The sequence below is a fragment of the Syngnathoides biaculeatus genome, chromosome 10, assembly GCF_019802595.1.
Source record: "Syngnathoides biaculeatus isolate LvHL_M chromosome 10, ASM1980259v1, whole genome shotgun sequence".
Classification (NCBI taxonomy): domain Eukaryota; kingdom Metazoa; phylum Chordata; class Actinopteri; order Syngnathiformes; family Syngnathidae; genus Syngnathoides; species Syngnathoides biaculeatus.
Window position 1 is genome coordinate 11,509,972 of NC_084649.1, and position 18,270 is coordinate 11,528,241.

The 18,270-nt window shown below is 42.0% G+C and overlaps 1 protein-coding gene across 1 annotated transcript in view; it reads right to left on the bottom strand.

The window, feature by feature from the left end:
- ppfia4 (PTPRF interacting protein alpha 4) overlaps positions 1-18,270 on the bottom strand; it is an 80,509-nt gene that overhangs the window by 23,568 nt on the left and 38,671 nt on the right. Inside the window, exons 2-7 of the mRNA XM_061833372.1 lie at positions 5,530-5,631; positions 5,197-5,361; positions 3,808-3,882; positions 2,818-2,889; positions 1,827-2,048; positions 594-728 (exon numbers count right to left, since the gene is read on the bottom strand). Coding sequence (XP_061689356.1) covers positions 594-728; positions 1,827-2,048; positions 2,818-2,889; positions 3,808-3,882; positions 5,197-5,361; positions 5,530-5,631 — 771 coding nt within the window. The remainder of the gene's footprint in view (positions 1-593; positions 729-1,826; positions 2,049-2,817; positions 2,890-3,807; positions 3,883-5,196; positions 5,362-5,529; positions 5,632-18,270) is intronic.

The window sequence follows — 18,270 nt, forward strand, 5'->3', positions numbered from 1 at the left end:
GTGAGGACACCCCCATGGAAGATGTTGCTTCAATACTTTATTGGCACCTACAGTCAGATTCACCCTGCACTCCAGGATCTAAATGGAACGCGCCATGGCTGCTGGAGGATTCACCCATTTGTACAGTTTATAGTATTGTAGTTTTTTTGGCCATTTTTTTCCAACATTTATAATTTTTTTTCCCTATTCTTTTTTTCTTTTGTGGGGGGACGGGACCAACTGCCAAAATGCTGATCGGCTGATTAACCCTGCTTGTTCAAGAGTTTTTTTTTTTAAATGTTTGTATAAATATATGCCGTGCAATTGGCTGGCAACCAATTTAGCGTGTACCCTGCCTCCTGCCTGTTGACAGCTGGGATAGGCTCCAGCACTTGCGCAACCCTTGTTAGGATAAACGGCAAAGAAAATGGATGGATGGATGTATACATATGCTGTATACAGTTTGTACATTATATATATTTCAATGCATCCATCCATCCATCCATTTTCTCTACCGCTTATCCTCACTTGGGATGTGGGCATGCTGGATCCCATCCATCCGTCCATCCAGTTTTTGAGCCACTCACAAGGGCCATTGGTGTGTTTCATGCTACCTGTCTGTGCAGCGAGTCCTTGGTGGCCAGCTCGTTCTCCAGCTTGCCATTGAGGTCGTGGATGTGTGTCGTTTCTCGCTGTGCGGCAAGGTAACGTTTTTCCAATGTTGTTATTCTTTCCTCCATGTCTTCTCTCTGAGAACGCAGAGAAAAAAGACATAAAACCAAAATGGGCTTTTACTGTCAAAAAGGAACTATTCTGTTGTGGCTGAGAAGATGATCCTTCAACTGTACAGTATTCATCCAACATTTTTGGATTAAATAAGTGGATTTGATCATTCAAATGTTTATTATTTTATACGTACATTAAATGTACCAATGGACCTTTCCGACCAGTCAATCACTCGTACAATAATAGCCAATCAGATAGCCGCATTGTCTTAACCCCTGGCTTGACACGCCCCTCCTGTCATCATGTCCCACAAGCAATGCTGGTTATCAGTCACGTGTGCTTTGAAAAGTTAATGTTCCTCAAAAAAATGGTCCTCAGATGCACTTGGGGAACGTGCAATTCTGATGAAAGATATCCAGCTAGGTTACAAGGGGCCCGGTTGACTCATTTTCCAAAGCCTAAAACCTACGATGGATTAAGGCTCGCGGAAGAGCGCACGTACAACTAAGTGTGGACAATAGCAACAAACACAAGGCTGTATGTTCAAAGGTAAGTGAGGGAGAAGTAACTTCTCTGAGTTAGATTTTCATTATTATCAGTTCTTTTTTTTTTGCATCGAACACCAACATTTCGCTGGAACTGTGACATTTCGTCCTGCTCTGTCCAAAATCTTAATCCCGTGTACATATCCTTGTGTGAAATATTTGAGGCCTCTTTGTAGAACCCTCTTGGACAAGTCTGGCGCATTTGGCAAAAAACATACCTGTTCTGTTCGGTCGCCATTTTGGAAGATTGTGGGAGATGGCAACTGTTACTAAGGGGGCGGAGCTGAAGATCGGCAGTTGGAAAGGTCCATTCATCTCAGTTGCTGATTGAGCAGTTAGGGGTTAAACTAAATATTGAATCTAATATCCGGTGCTGAAGATTAATGAGACCTTCAATGTCATAAAATCAAGGTTCAACACTCATTACTCACAACTTTAGTGATATTGATTACTATTAGTCTCCTGCGAACGCTAAATTATGTTGTATTAACCTTTGATCTTCTTTTGCTTTACCTTGCACCTTACCTTGTTTCCACTCGAAAAACAGATATTCCATTTTCTCTTCCCTCCTCTCACCTCTCTCTGCTCTCTCTGCTGTTTGATTGACAGCTCCTCGCTGCGACTCAGCTCTCGCCGTGCGCTGGCCAGCTCGGCCTCCAGCTCGGCCACACGACCGTTAAGAGAGGCAGAGTGTTCACGGGTTTGGGCCAGCTCTTTACTGGTCCTGTCCAGCAGCTCTTGGAGCTCAGACACACGGCTGCCATCATCGTGAACATCTATGGAGCCATTTGGTAGTCGCTGCAAGGTGGACGTAAACAGTTAATGGACGACCTGCGCGAGCGCATTCAGGCACCAAAAATTGGCTCTGCCTGGTCTGAGCGGTGTAGATTGGAAAATGTAAATGTCAACAACAAAGCTGATAAACACGGACGGCCTAGATAACACTGGTGAGTTTATGCAAACACGGATATTTGCGGTTACGCTGCCATGTTGTTTGTTTTGATGTTTCTCCTCTCTTCACAGCTCAAAGTGAAGTGGATTAATTAAACCGACCTTAAGGGACACATATTCAGATGGGCAACCAGTGGGCAGCCCAACTTTTATTTGGACTCTGCTGTCTGATTATGAGCGCAAGAACAGACGTACAAAAAACAAACAAAACCAAAAAAAAAAAAAAACCGAAAAAAATGCAGGCTGTACTACAAGCAAACAGTTTGAAGTGTTGCAATTAAACTCACCAGGTGATTCTCTCACTAGTTTAGTTTTAGAGCATCAAACATTCCAAACTGAGTGGAAATCCCCATGATCTTTAGCTCAGCTTTTTTTTTTTTTTTTTAAAGATGAAGCCAAAGGCGTAAAAACATAACCTATGCAAATAAAAACAGTTTATGGTGTTAAAAAAAAAAAGAGTTGAGACGGCCAGTGCATAATATGTGATTATATATGGTCAACATGTCCAAAACACAATAACAAAATGAAAGTGTCTGCGGAGGGATGTACTGTGATAAGACAATTTGTCATAAAATAAAGGACAGAGCAGGAAAAACAATCACACAGTCAGGAAGACCTTCCATGCAGGTTTGGATCCGTCAGTCCGATCCCCTGAGTCACCATCCTTCCGTTGTTTCACCATGCTCAGCTGTAAAGTGGAATGAAAAAAAAAAAAACATCTCATAAAAATCACATATCATTCTTCTCTTAGTATACAGGTGTCAAATTCAAGGCAAGGGGGCCGGATCCAGCCTGCCGCATGATTTTATGTGGCAAATTATGAGTATGAATTTCCATGATTTTTGTTAAAATCTGTACCAAAATATCAAATTGTCATATCGTAAATGATAATGTTGAGATATTGCAAGCATTATTGAGTACCCAAGCATCAGCAATATTTTAAAAACACATTAACCTTGATTTCTAATTCCAAAACTAGTTCATGAATTTCATATGTAAATATGATGAGGCGAAAGATTTTCATGGTTTCACAGTCATCAGGGCCCTCTCAGGGAAACCAAAAATGCAATGTGGCCCGCGACAAAAATGAGTTTGACACCCCTGTCTTAGTGAATTTAAAAAAAAAAAAAACAGTCAAGAGCTGCAAGCCTTTGTAACTGTTGGTTGTATTTTCAGAAAGGCCCCCTGCAGAACATTCACTGTAGACCACGTTCAGCATCCGGAGCCAGAGGCCAGACCCATCACGAGATTATTTTGATGACTTACTTGTAATTTGATCACCTTTGGTTTTAATTTAGTTTAGTATTCATTTTCTGGCACGTTGGGAGTCAATATTGAAAAGCACCATATCCAGTGATCACAAACTTGAGAATATTAGGGACCTCATCTTGAAGTAATTAGCCTCTTTAACATTTTAGTGAATCCTTACCAAAGATTCTACTCGGCATCAATGGTGACATCATGCCACTAGAACCGAGTACCTTGCTAGCTAGTACCTAGTACTAGTACTTCAGGCAAGACACGCATGCTTGTGATAAGAACTTGGAGGCTTCTGTGGCAAACAAATGTTTTAGTTGGCCTCGCATCACACAGTGGATCTCCTCACCTCTTGTGTGGTCGCTGATAACTGCCCCTCCAGGGTGGACACCCTCTCCAGAGCCACGCGAAGCCTCTCACGCACCTGACCGACACACACATTGAATTTCATCCTCTGTGTACCATACACCATACACTGTAGTTTGTATTTTGGGCTTAGGCTTGTTGTTGTACCTATGTTGTCTTTTAATGACAGGGTTTTATGTTATACCCATTCTTATAATATAATGGAGTACCAATACTAATAGATGATGACAGCTATGGTGCAGTTCAAAGCTCTATACAAGGTCAAGGTTACTGTACCGAAGTAGAATTTTAATTTATCTGTACTTTACTTATTTATTTATTTTATTTGTGGCACGTTTCACTTTTACTCCACTGCATTTCCTAAATAAAATACGTACCCATTACGGCTAAATAAAATCCCCAAAAATTGTTCGTCGCGATGCCTGAACCACAGAGGACAAAAGTAAAGAGAGAAGGACTGCTGGTACCGATGTGGTAAATAAATTGAGGTCATGAAAATGAGATACTGATAACCAGAAAGTCTTCATATGGATGCAACAGCAGTGTGTGCATGTGTGTACGTGTATTTCTCTTTCAGCATTGCTTGCGTGCATTAGCCAAGACGCAAATCTTAAAGTACACCGCTGAAGTAAATTCAATAGTTTCTTTCGGCTTGTCCCGTTGGGGGTCGCCACAGTGTAACATCTCAGATGAACGCTCATATTTGTTTGGCACAGTTTTTACGCCGGATACCCTTCCTGACACAACCCCTCTTGGGGAGTGGAGGCCACAGTGAGATACGAACTCACGACCCATGGTTTATACCAAACCAACGCTGTAACTACTGAGCTATGGGACCTCAAGTGGAAGTAAATTCTATAAAAAAAAAAAAAGTAAAACAATAAAAAACTTTACTTTTACTATACATTTCATATATAAAAAAATGACTTAATACTTGAGTAGCCACAACAAATGTCCTTCACTTTACTTTTACTCTTTAAACCAGCACCTGTCAAGGCCTGTCTTAAGTTTGCCAATGACCATTTGGATGATACAGAGGAATCATGGGAGAAAGTTTTGTAGTCAGGTGAGACCAAAATGGAACTTTTTGGTCATTATTCTTTTTAACCTTTACTTGTTTCATATTCTACAAGGAAACTTTAACTTGTTCTAAAGATATTTTCCGATAGGATTCTCATGCTAACTTGCTGTTCTTATCAAAACTTTACAGTATATCTGTTGATGCTGTGCTTCTAAAACTTAATCTACTAACAACTCAACCACTTTTTACAGGGGGTCCATGTTGTCAAGGAGTTCCTGGGTCGGTTTCCACCAAGGTCTAATGCTCTCTGTTTATCTACGCTAAAGTGTCCTAGTGTTGGAAGGTGTTCACCTTTTCATCCAGAGCCTTGTGATGTTCAAACAATGACTTGAGGGCTTTGAGGACCTCAACCTCACTGGAGACTCCAGATGGTGGGGGGGGTTGCCTCTTCACAACTGTCATCCTGAGACTGCGTTCGTGACGAGACACCAAACACTCCAGGTGCTCCAGAAGCAGCTGAACACACAAACACACACGATAAATTCACATTAAAGGACTTTTATAAATGTGATGTACAGAGGCACAAATATTATAACATACATTGTCTCATACATTTAAAATCCAAGAGAATATTAACAGTTCAATCTGCCATGCACTGTCACAAGAACACAGACCCAAACGTACCCTGGTGTTGTTCCGTTCAGCTTTCAGCTCCGATATTTCCTCCTCTTTTTCCAGCAGCTGCTCTCGGCATATGTTCAGTTCCTTGGTAAGGGTGGCAAACTCCTACATAATACACACAAATACACACACGCATGCATGCGAGGTTAATATTGTATCACCCATCAACATGGAAGGCTTTCATCTCGTGAAGCTCAGCACATAACGTGGTCAGACCTGTCAGACGTCAACTTTAATAGTTTGGCTGTGGAGTTTAATAGGATTGCAATGTTTACCTGTAGGGAATTTGGTTTTATCAAATGCAACCAGTCAGTAGCTGCCACAAAGTCCTTAGTGCTATTCTGATGACTTTTTCCCTCACTTTCTGCCATTTACTTCATTCGCGGAAGTAGCAGGTACAAGAAAATGGTGAAGTTTTTTTTTGTAGTTTGATCTCAACTGTAGCGATTAGACCAGTTTACTCAAGTGTGCCCCTCATTGTATACGTTTTACTACTACTTTGTTGTTAGCATGTGGTTCTATTTGTTTGAATTATTTTTTCTCACTGTGCATGTGTGCTTTAAGTCCACTGAAATACTCAAAGGCTTGTCTCTCCTTGTCTCAGGACACACAAACACACGCACGTGCATATATATATATATATATATATATATATATATATATATATATATATATATATATATATATAGCACACAATCAATTCCCGGAATTTACCCCAGCCTTAAATTAACCCTAACCTTCCTTTAACCTTTCATATATCTTGCAATGATTTATTTCAATGTGACCTGCCTTCCTGTTCAGGTCATTGAGTCTAATGTAGCAACGGCAAATATAGATTTAAGGGTCCCATTTCAACAGTGGCAAAGCATGCGCTATGAAGCTACGTCGTTTCCTCCACTACGAGCTGGAGTACACATCTGCAGAGAATACCAGATGTTTAGTTTAGAGGATGTTGTTATTTGTACAAATGATATTATATTGGGAGAGTTTAAGACTGTTCTCTGTTAACTAATCAACAAAAATTGTGACTGACTGTTTACAGCATGTGCAACAGCCTGACATTAGCAGTTTCTATTTGTGTGTTCTTTCATTCTTAGATCTTATCAATAATGGACTACAGTTTGCAGCAGAACTGATTGTTCCCTCTTAAAGGGGAAATCCAGTGCTTTGCATGAACAGTGTATCCAATAGGTCATGTAATATGTACCCTATTTTGACAATGTGATGTTAAATCCTCCCTCATTTAATAGTGTTTTGAGAAGATTTTCATCGACAATTAGGAATTTTCAGAGGCGCTGCCATTTTCACGAGTCTCATGATCTACGTGCGATGTGACATGCGCCTCCACCGCCACCGAAGCTCGACTAAAGGGGTCCGCCGCCGCTCGGCTAAAGGCTTCCGTCACCGGAGCTCGCTCGTCAGACTCCGCATCATTCCCGTCCGAAAAACCATCCAAATATTCAACATTAATTACAGCCACAGGTTCAAATCTGTATGGAAGTATTCCTCCATCTTCCCGATCAACCGATACTACTATTTCTTCATCAGATGACGATATATACGAGAAATCAGAGCTGGGCATAAATCGTTTCCCATGTAATCGAGCCTTTGTTGTGGCACGGTACACGTCACATCTGCGCACGTAGGTCATGTGACTTGCGAAAATGGCAGAAAGAAAGAAAGAAAGAAAGAGAGAAAATCTTCTCAAAACACTATCAGATGAGAGAGAATTTAACATCATATTGTCAAAATAGGGTACATATTACATGACCTATTGGATACACTGTTCATCCAAAGCACCGGGTTTCCCCTTTAAGGTTTCTGCACGTGGGCATACTGTGGCTGTGTTCCATTTTTCCACACTTTCTTTCTTCGTTCACTAGTTACGCGACGCCCTGCTGCTCTGATGGCGCACTATTTATATAGCTCATAAAGGTGGAAAATAAAGGTGCGATATGTGTAACAGAACGACACCTCTGGGTGGAAACTTGATGGTCATGGAAATTACTGCACCCAGTGAGATCACTTATTCTTATTTGTTCCCCAATGGGAAAAAAAGAACCACCTATGAAAGGAGGCGATTGTTTGCGTGAACGATGCACCTCGTGATTAAATGAGGTAAACGATGGGGTGAGATATGTCTCTAAATTATTTGCATGTGCATTTTCCGAATCCATAAATACATCTGCTATTTGTGTGTTTTTGAAACGCACAAATTATTTGCACGCTTTTTAAAAAAATCCATAAATATAGTCGGGATTCACGTGTATTTTTCAAATACACAAATATATTCGCAATCTACGCAGGTTTTTTAATGTTGTGTATGCATTTTCTTCTTCTTCTTTTCCTTTCGGCTTGTCCCGTTAGGGGTCGCCACAGCGTGTCATCTTTTCCCATGTCGTGCATCCTCCTCTCTAACACCCTCTTGCCCTCATGTCGTCCCTTATAGCATCCATCAACTTTTTCTTTGCTCTTCCTCTCGCTCTTTTGCCTGGCAGCTCCATCCTCAGCACCCTTCTAGCAATATACTCACTCTTTCGCCTCTCGACATGTCCAAACCATCAAAGTCTGCTCTCTCTAACCTTGTCTCCAAAACATCCATTTTTGGCTGTCCCTCTAATGAGCTCATTTCTAATCCTATCCAACCTGGTCACTCCAGTGAGAAGAGATAGCGAGGGTGGATGTCTTCAAATACTTGGGGTCAACAATACAGAGCAATGGAGAGTGAGGTAAGGAAGTGAAGAAACGGGTCCAAGCGGGGTGGAACAGTTGGAGTAACGTGTCTGGTATTCTATGTGAAAGAAGAGCCTCTGCTAGAATGAAGGGCAAAGTTTCTAAAACAGTGGTGAGGTTGGCCATGATGTACGGATTAGAGACACTGAAGAAACACCAGGAAGCAGAGCTGGAGGGAGCAGAAATGAAGATGCTGATTTGTAAATCTTCAATTTTGCTTGTGAATTATTGAAAGTGCATTTGTGGATCAGGGGTTAGGTGCGTTTACTTTTTGAGTCAAACTTAAGGCCCTCGCCCCCATCCACTAGGCGGGTGCACGTTGCTGTCTCCATCCATGACTTGATTACAAGTAATTTTTATGGGAATCCATTAAATCTATGTGATTGTAATGCTAAAGTGATAAAGTGGCAGCAAGATGGATCCGGCAACCCCATTCTGGTTAACTCGGGACAATCAATCCGTCAAAAGCCTATTTGACATTTATACACCCATCTAATCCTTTCATCTTTCTCTATAAAGGTCACACTTACTTAGAGTTCTAAAACGACACTTCATAAGTTAGTCCAAAAACAGACGGATGAATGGGGTGATTAAGAGGACGCAAGGTGGGAAGAGAAAAGGGGTCAGCTCGTTTGATTGATTTTGCCTTATTCCACAGGGGTCCGCAAATAAACAGCAGCTCAGTGCCAAATCCACCAACAGATGTTGGCGCTCACCGTCTCTTTCAATCACTGCAAAAGGCTCAACGGGCCACTGACACGCCAATTCATCCCCTCATCCTGCTGCCTTTTTGGAGTGCTCCGCTTCTCAGTATGAACTCTCCCAAAACACAAATAGGCACAGAAAGGTATGAACAATTCATTTTGTCGGGAGCCTCACATAATTGAATATGAGGCGTGTAGCCTTTATAACACAAAATGATGCATTACTGTCTGGACGAATAGAAATCCCCTTTTCATTTCTCAGGAGGGGTTTCCCTCTGGCGCAAAAGACGCAAACATGCATCGTTGTGTGCACTATGCAATCCTAACGCCTCCGAACCTCGCGAGCTTGGAAGAATTTCTTCTACTTCACAACAGGCGAAGCTTGCTGACAAGGCGATGTCGACATCTGTCAGAGGGTATATCACACCGAGCAGAGAGAAGGTTCTGGGCCTCTGCCTCCAACCACATTGTGAGATAGCAAGCAGGGAGCGAGCGCTGCTGAGCCCAGACATTGTAAAGGGATTGCTCCCTTTCGCTTCTTTAAGCAGTTTGGGATTAAAGGATGAAAAAAAAAATTGGTGTGTGTCAGTGTGTGTGTGTGTGTGGGTGTGTGTGCAAAGAGAGGGTGAGAGATTGGACTGCAGTTGGATAAAAAAAAAAAAAAAACACTTCAATCAGGCACATGCAATCCCCAAAATGTATTTTTTTTTCATGAAAGTGTCCTCATCCATTTGTATCAATGTGCTGTGCGTGTGTGTGTGTTTGTTAAGCATTGCATTTGTGGGTTTCTCATTTGCTGAGAGGCTGCCAATGTAGCCAGTTTAACCTGCATGACCTGAACTCACCTCATTCGTCTACTCAGTATTTCCTGAAAACTCCAAGCTATATTTGGTCCGAAACTGACCTTCATTCCACATTGTGCAGTTCAATTAAAATGCAAAAAAAAAAATATATATATATATATGCTGTCGTAAACTTCAGGGGGAAGTTTGACTTAAAAAATAAATATATATATATATTTTGTCACACGGCTCCAACTACCGAAAACAAATTCCTTGACTGCTTTTGACATACTTGACAAAATAAAGATGATTCTGATTCTTCCTCAAATTCTGATGTGAGCTCTCTCTGGGCCCACCTTGTGCCTCTAATTCGGGTTGCAAGAACCCACCGCATCAGAAGAAAATCAACTATCGTAATTTCCAGCCTATAAACCGCATCTTTTTTCATACGCTTTCAACCCTGCGACTTATGCGGTGATGCGGCTAATTTGTGAATTTTTATTTCCAATGGCTGCGAGGGGGCACTCGAGCGGAAAAGGTAAGAACGAGACAAGTGGAATGTGCCAAGGAAGTGACTTTTACTGGTATGTTTTTTTTTTTTAAACTGGCCCTGTTAGTGCTGTGCTACCGTCAGCGCTGTGATAGCGTGTTGCTGCTGTGTTACTGCTGTGTCTCAGTGATTTTTACCGGTATGTTTTTTTTCGACCGGCCCTGTTAGCGCTGTGCTAGTGTGTTGCTGTTGTGTTACTGCCGTGTCTCAGTGATTTTTACTGGTATGTTTTTTTTAACTAGCCCTGTTAGCGCCGCGTTAGCATTAGCGCTTCGCTAGCGGGTTTCTGCTGTGTTACTGCCCTGCCTTAGTGATTTCGGTATGTTTTTTTTTTTTAACCATCCCTGTTCGTGCTACAGTGTCGTTGCTATATTAATATAAGTTAAGGTATTCAAACTTTGAAAACTCTTAATGTGTACCATCTTTCTTTGTAAATATCTCATGTTTCAATGTGGGCACTTGGAGCTTTTACACAGGTGCGGCTTATGTATGTACCAAATGGTATTTCTTTTACAAATGCACTGGGTGAGGTTTATAATCTGGTGCGCGCTGTAGGCCGTAAATTACGGTGATCAAGGACAGCAGCTGTAATGTATGACAATCATTGTGCACTCGTGTGCACATCGCTGAGGACAAACAAAAAATAAATAAAAGTTGAAACTGGTATCATTCAGGGCTCTGTTTTTGTGTCTGCTGCAAATCCAGAGGTGTGCATGGCACAACATTGCAAGGGGGTGGGTTAGACCCGGTGGTGGTCATTTTGTGGACCTGTGTACATGTGTGCCTGCGCTAGTTGGCGTATTCATGGCCATCTTCAATCATATCCAGTTGAAATGTCTCCTCCCATTCCCTTTAAATGCAGAACAACGTCTCGCATTGATGTGTCTCTTTATGCAGAAGAGGATGCGGCAATCTGTGCGTGACTAGTGCAGTGAACTTTAGTGGGTACATTTTTTATATGCAGAATGCACTGGTGAAAACTGCTGGTGAGTCCATATGTCTGTGGACCTCATTATCTATCACCTTTATATCCCCTCGAAATATCATTTGTGTGCTCCCCCAAGTTTATAATTACCATGTACTGTCAGGTCAGTATTAACAAATATGAGAAAATATAAATCCATTTTTTAGAAAATTGCAAACTTCCACTTCTTTGGGCACTGTTGACATTTTATTTAATCTATTTTATATTTGTATTTACTTATTGCAACACTGTGCTACATTGTGCGAGAGCTCAGCAAATTTTCTCTAAAAATAATAAATAAATCTGCAAGTGTTTTTTTATTTGACATCATGATGTTCCCTTTTACACAGGATCCACTGCACCACTTTTAGGCCTCTGTTATTACATCAGCAGGTGGAAAAATGTCAGTCTGATTCAAATCCATCATCCGGTGTCAGTGGAGTTCATACAGAAGCGCACACCCCACCCAAAAAAATTTCAACTTGTAAAAAAACCGACGATGTAACAATCAGTCTGACACAGGATAAGAAATGCCACACTAAACTTGAAACTAGGATGATAAAAATAAAGGCCAAGTGATGATTCACACATCTCATTTGATCCGTCAGAAAATGAAGTTACAATTTTCTCTCTCGCGAGCAAATTGCCTCCCTAACACTTTTCCTGGGTGTGAGCAGCTAGTGACTTATCTGCTGCTATGATGGCGCCCCGCACACTTCCATTGCCATGGCAACAGGGCATCGGGAAAGTGTTTGAACAGGATGCCAACGGCAAGTTTTATCAAACGACTGCAGATGTTCACACATGCAAACTAGGCTTGACACGATCTGGATTTTTGGAGCCGATTACCGATCGGCGAGTTAAAAAGAAAAAAAAAAGGAGAACCAGTCACTGATCTGGTTGCATTTGAGTTGACAAGATAAAGCTCAGTGATCAGAAAAGACAGGATGCGGTGGTATCGGAATACAGGACAAAATTTTATTGCAGTAGTCTGAAATAGTGCACTCTTCGGTGTTTTCTGTCCCGCATGATTTTTTAAATAAAATAACTTCATTAGTTGCCAGATATTTACAGTACTAAGTCAAAAGACACGCGATATGACTAAAAATAAATTACGGTTTGAATTCAAATATACTGCACACGATGGCAACCCGAAGTAAATGTCTCAGATTAGCGAATTATAACAATAAAGCTGCGGATTGGTTGATATCCGCATAAAATGCTTATTATCGGCCCACATCGATCAAGCCAATCAGATCGATGTACAGTGTAATGGAAAGATCCAATAGGCCAATTCTGCGGACCATTTCAATTTCTCCTCATATGAACATTTTTACTTCAAAACATTCTATCCGAGTTCTCCAGGTTCCTCTTACTCCAGCGTGATTGGAGACTTTAGTGCCCAGAGGTATGAATGTAACAATGAATGATTATCGGTCTGAATCTTTTGCTTGACAATTTTAACCCTTTGGATTGCTTAATCAAGCTGTTGAGTGTTCCCAAGTAAGAACAAATAAATGAATTGTGAAGTTTGATGAAAGAGGACTTATAAGTGGAGTTCTGCAGGGGTCACATCTCAGGCCTTCGTACTTTAAACATGGAACGTTTTATCATCTGAGCACAGTCAGATGACGATCTTGTAAATAGTAGATATGATGATTTTAATCTTTGTACATGACACTGTCATATAGATGTAAGATAAACAAAATAAACAAAGCGAAAACGTTTTGTAATGTGATGTTTCTGGCAAGTATCCCCATTAGACATTAGATCTGACATTCAGAACATCAACTTTCACGAATGACCACACCTCATGTTGATTTTGTTTTAAAAACAAATACAGTAATCACTCTCTACATTGCACTTCACCTATTGCAACTTCAGTGCATCAAAGTTTTTTTTTCCCCACCACCTCCCACCTCAAAAAAGGCAGGTCAGTTAACAGTCCGTACTATTTACAACAAGGTGAGATCCCCGGTGCCACTTGAACAAATGAAGAGGGCGGGGGGGGGGGAGATTGCCGGCCGACATCGACCAATGGGAGCACGCGTGGCTTTATCCCGTGAACTGATTGGTCGCGCATCATTGAAGCAACACAGCAACTCCCCTTGCCCCACCCATTTCCTTGTGGTGCAGGTTACTCGTCAACCCTCATGACAGTCTACATATGTACTGTATCTTTGTGTTGTGTTCGTGATCACTTTTTTTTTTTTTAACCATTTGTTGATTATGTAGTTACAATACCACATCAGCGTTGTGCCCCAGCGACTCCCAAGAAGTGGTAAAGTGATGAAAAAGGTGGTACTTTTTTCCTTTTATGGATCCAGCATGAGGAATCGGCTTCTATTTGGGATATTATTCAACATGGATGAAAAAGGCCCTTTTTTTTTTTTTGGAAGAGGGCGGCTATGTGTACTTCTACAAGGAACGTGTTTACGATCATCATGTTGAAATGTTGCAGTTGAGTGAACTTAAAGCCTCTACGAGCCTCTCCGTGTGTGTGTGCGTGTTAGCTAGAGAGAAAGAGAGAGAGAGAGAGAGAGAGAGAGAGAGAGAGAGAGAGAGAGAGAGAGAAGAGAGAGAGAGAGAGAGAGAGAGAGAGAGAGAGAGACCTCGTATCCAGACCACCGTCGGGCGACTGTTGCAGGAGAGATTAACATCCATCCATCCATCCATCCTCCATCCATCCATCCATCCATCCATCCATCCATCCATCCTCCATCCATCCATCCATCCATCCATCCATCCATTTTCTTTACCGCTTATCCTAACAAGGGTCGACAAAGATTTTATAATTAAAGATTTAAGTAAATAGGCGGCACGGTGAATCATCTGGTAAAGCATTGGTCTCATAGTTCTGAGGACCTGGGTTCAATCCCAGCCCCATCCTGTGTGGAGTTTGCATGTTCTCCCCGTGCCTGCGTGGGTTTTCTCCGGGCACTCCGGTTTCCTCCCAAATCCCAAAAACATGCAACACTAATTGGACACTCTAATTTGCCCCTAGGTGTGATTGTGAGTGCGACTGTTTGTATCTACGTGCCCTGCGATTGGACCAGTTCAGGGTGTGCCCGCCTCCTTCCCGTTGACAGCTGGGATAAGCTCCAGCACTCCCCATGACCCTCGTGAGGATAAGCGGAAAAGAAAATGGATGGATAGACTAAAGTAAATATGTTTACTGTTCTAATATAAGTCTCAAGTATGTAAAGTATAAATACTGTTTACATATTTTAACAGATACACAACATGAAAATTCCCAGGGTGTGGTGTGGTTGTGTGTGTGTTGGGGGGGCTACTTCTCGGTTTTTCATATTTCACGGGTGGTTGTGGTCCCCATTAACTGCGAACAACGAGGGATTACTGATCAATGACCACTGAAGAAATCAAATGACTGACTTTTGTTTTCATAAACCAACATATTGTTTTATGTAATACGTAGAATAGATGAGTGAATGTCATGCATTTATGGCATAATTTATGATCAAGTCACATTTTTAATGATGTCTGCCAGTATAAGAAAAAAATTGTGGTAATATATTTGGAATTAATTTCTGTTACTTAGAGAGTAAAAAATATATATATATCTTTGAAGATTTCTTTCACGTCTTACAGCAATAGTGTTCATAAAGCACAACACACACCAAAGGTTTTTTTTAGTTGTATAAGTTTCTCCTCTGTGGCCATTGAAGGCCCGAGACCAGAATAGCATCCATTCAAGTGTCCCAGTATTCCTTCATTAAACAAAATCTGCAGCGCAAAGAAGTACAGAAAAAGAGAGAGGAAGTCTTTCTCCTCTCGGCCCAAAAGAGAAACACAAAGACTTTTTTGTTGTACGAGCGCAAGCCACGGCCGAGGAGAGAATCCCAGTCGCTGCACGACATATTGGGCTCGTCGTTTTGTAGAAGTGGAATACGACAAGACGCACGAACCCACATCAACTCAGGGAGAAGCCTTAGCGTAGCAACTTCCTTCTGCATCTCTTTGAAACATCACTCATTTCATGGCAGTCTGACTACAGCAGGCAGTGATAAGTGGGATGGAGAGAAAAGGATGAAAGACGGCCACGTCATCGCCTTCAAAATAAATCATCAGCAGTGAAATCAATACAGCCAAAGACGTGTGACTTATGTCCTCTGGAGAGCTTCGTTCACTCCTAATATCCAACCTCTGCACGTCATTCCCTACCTGGTACATGTAGGTATTAAAGTGGGTCCCATTCTGAAGGTGGATCTTGACTGTTGGATTCATGATGGAGGCTAAACATAGCAGAATCCCCATTAAAAGAGGGAGCAAAGCGCAGGAGAGGATGGTGAAAAGTGGATTCACAAGCTGTTGCCTAATGCTATTCCCTGTGCCCTCCGACACCGCGGCAGCACTGCTTAGCTGGCCTGAGCGAGGGAGGGAGGAGGGAGAGAAACAAGGGCAGCCAGAGTCAAGGGGATTGTGGTACGTTTGGGTTTTCGATCGGAGAGAAAGACAACATTTAGAGGGGGTGAGGGAGCGATGAGCTGGAGTGATCAGCTGATGGAGGAAGTCACGGGAGGGGCTCGGAGACGGATCGGCCACCTGCCCTGCGTCGCGTGCACACTTGTACGACCAAAATTTATATGCCACAAAAGTTAAAAAAAAAAAAAAACTGGCATCAAGCATGACGTCAGCTCATCTCATTTGGGTCAGAGTGCAGCATTCTAAAAGGTCAATTACATTTCATTCATTTTTTTTGTATTTCCTTGAGATGTGGTGGCAAAGAGGAGATCCATTCAGTATCTGAGCCGCTTATGCTCACGAGGGTCGCAGGAGTGCTAGAGCCTATCCCAGCGGTCATCGGGCAGGAACCCCGCGTACACCCTCAACTGGTTGCCACCCAATCGCAATGTGAAATACAAAAAAAAAAAAAAACATCAACTACAGGTCAGGTGGTACGGTGGAAAAACTGGTTAGTACATATGCCTCACAATTCTGAGGACCCGGGTTCAAATCCGGACTCCCCTGTGTGGAGTTTATACGTTCTGCGTGAGTTTTCGCTGGTTACTCCGCTTTCCTCCCACATCCCCAAAACATTTATGGTAGGTCAAGTGGCAACTCTAAATTGCTCGTAGGTGAAGATAGCTGGGATAGGCTTCAGCATGCCCTTGACCCAAGTGAGGATATGCTGTACGGAACAGGAATAGTTCATTAATAATAACGATACCAATAAAAAAATGCAGATTATGTCTAGCAATGTCTTCAAATGGTTCATATAGCTTTACTTAGTTTCATTTTTTGCTTTGATCAAAGCAGACGTCTGTTATCATTTCAACGGCAGTGAAGAATATGAAAATGTTGATTAAGACATTGCTTGTACCATTAATAAACTTGAACAAATGTGCTTACTTTGCATTATTTTGGTTAGGTTAAAAAAAAAAAGTTTTAGACCACATAGGATCATCCAGCATAGATGTGACATTTTTAAAAAAAACGAATGGCAAGTATCAGAGTAGAAGCCCAAATTGAATAACTCTTATTTTCATCCACTATGACATTGCTGCGCCTACTGATACTATTTATAAACGTTCCTCCGCTCTCTGTGGGGTTTCGCAGTGCATGACTCCAGTCTGAAAGCGCTTCCAGACTTTTTCTCGTCTCAAGAATAATCGGCTAATATCTGCAAACAATCGTGCGTCACTTTGAGCCGAGTTTGAGGACGCCGGCAAGTCGCGACTGCTGTGTTGACTATACTTCAAGGAACCCTCATCTTAAAATACCTCAAGCGCAACAAAACGTAGTCCGCAATGAGACAGGGAATTAAGCCGGCGGCTTTGGCGATCGCGTGACATAGCATCTGGAATGACCAGAAGGCCGGGATTTTTCTCATTTGATACGTTTCATTTATTGCCAGATTCTACGGTAACTGAATGACGACAGTGAAATTGGCATTATGTGTACACACGTATGAAGCACAGCTTTGAAACACGTGAATATCTGCGAGCAATTGCCCAGAATACAACAGTATTTTAACAACAACAACAACAATAGTAATAATCACTGTACTGTATCCATCCATCCATCCATCCATCCATCCATCCATCCATCCATCCATCCATCCATCCATCCATCCATCCATCCACCCAGTTTCTTTTGCCGCTTATCCTTACAAGGGTCACGGGGAGTGCTGGAGCCTATCCCAGCTGTCAACGGGCAGGAGGCGGGGTACACCCTGAACTGGTTGCCAGCCAATCGCAGGGCACATGGAGACAAACAGCCAGACTCACAATCACACCGAGGGGGAATTTTGAGTCTCCAATTAATGGGGATGTGGGAGGAAACCGAAGTGCCTGGAGAAAACCCACGCAGCCGCGGGAGAACATGCAAAGTCCACACACGGAGGGCCGGGATTGAACCCCAGTCCTCAGAAAGGGTGAGCCCAATGCATTCCAGCTGCCCCACCGTGCAGCCCTACAATTAACATTTGAATTCATTTTAAATTGGAATCAACACACACACCTGCCACCATTTTAAGTGCCTCTGAATATAATTCAGCTGTTTTGTAGGATTTTGCTGACATTTTTTTGTGGTGTAGCAAACGTATCAATCAGGAGGGAGTTTTGAAAGCATTAAATATTCACATTTATTTTTTTTAGTTGAGTTGCAAAAGATGCAAGTCATAACGGTGGGGAAGTCCAATTTTTTATATCACAAAAATCTGCATTTGGCAGCGGTGTGCAGTCTTTTTATTGCCACTGCAGCATATTATCCACACTGACAGTAACATCACTGTGAAGAAAACACGATCGATTTTTAATAACTGACGTTTCTGTCTCTTGATTCTTCTTGTGTTCGTGATAAAACGGTAGCCAAATGTTGGCATCACTCACTTCTTTCCACTCACACAATTTCACATTCCCGCCTTCATGTTTAATCTGCAAAATTGTAATTAAATGCCCATCACTACGTAGCTCTCGTAAGCGGCTCTGCTGTGTGGAAAAGCAAAAAGTGTTCATGACAACAAGTCGACTTGCTTGCACCTGGTTACCA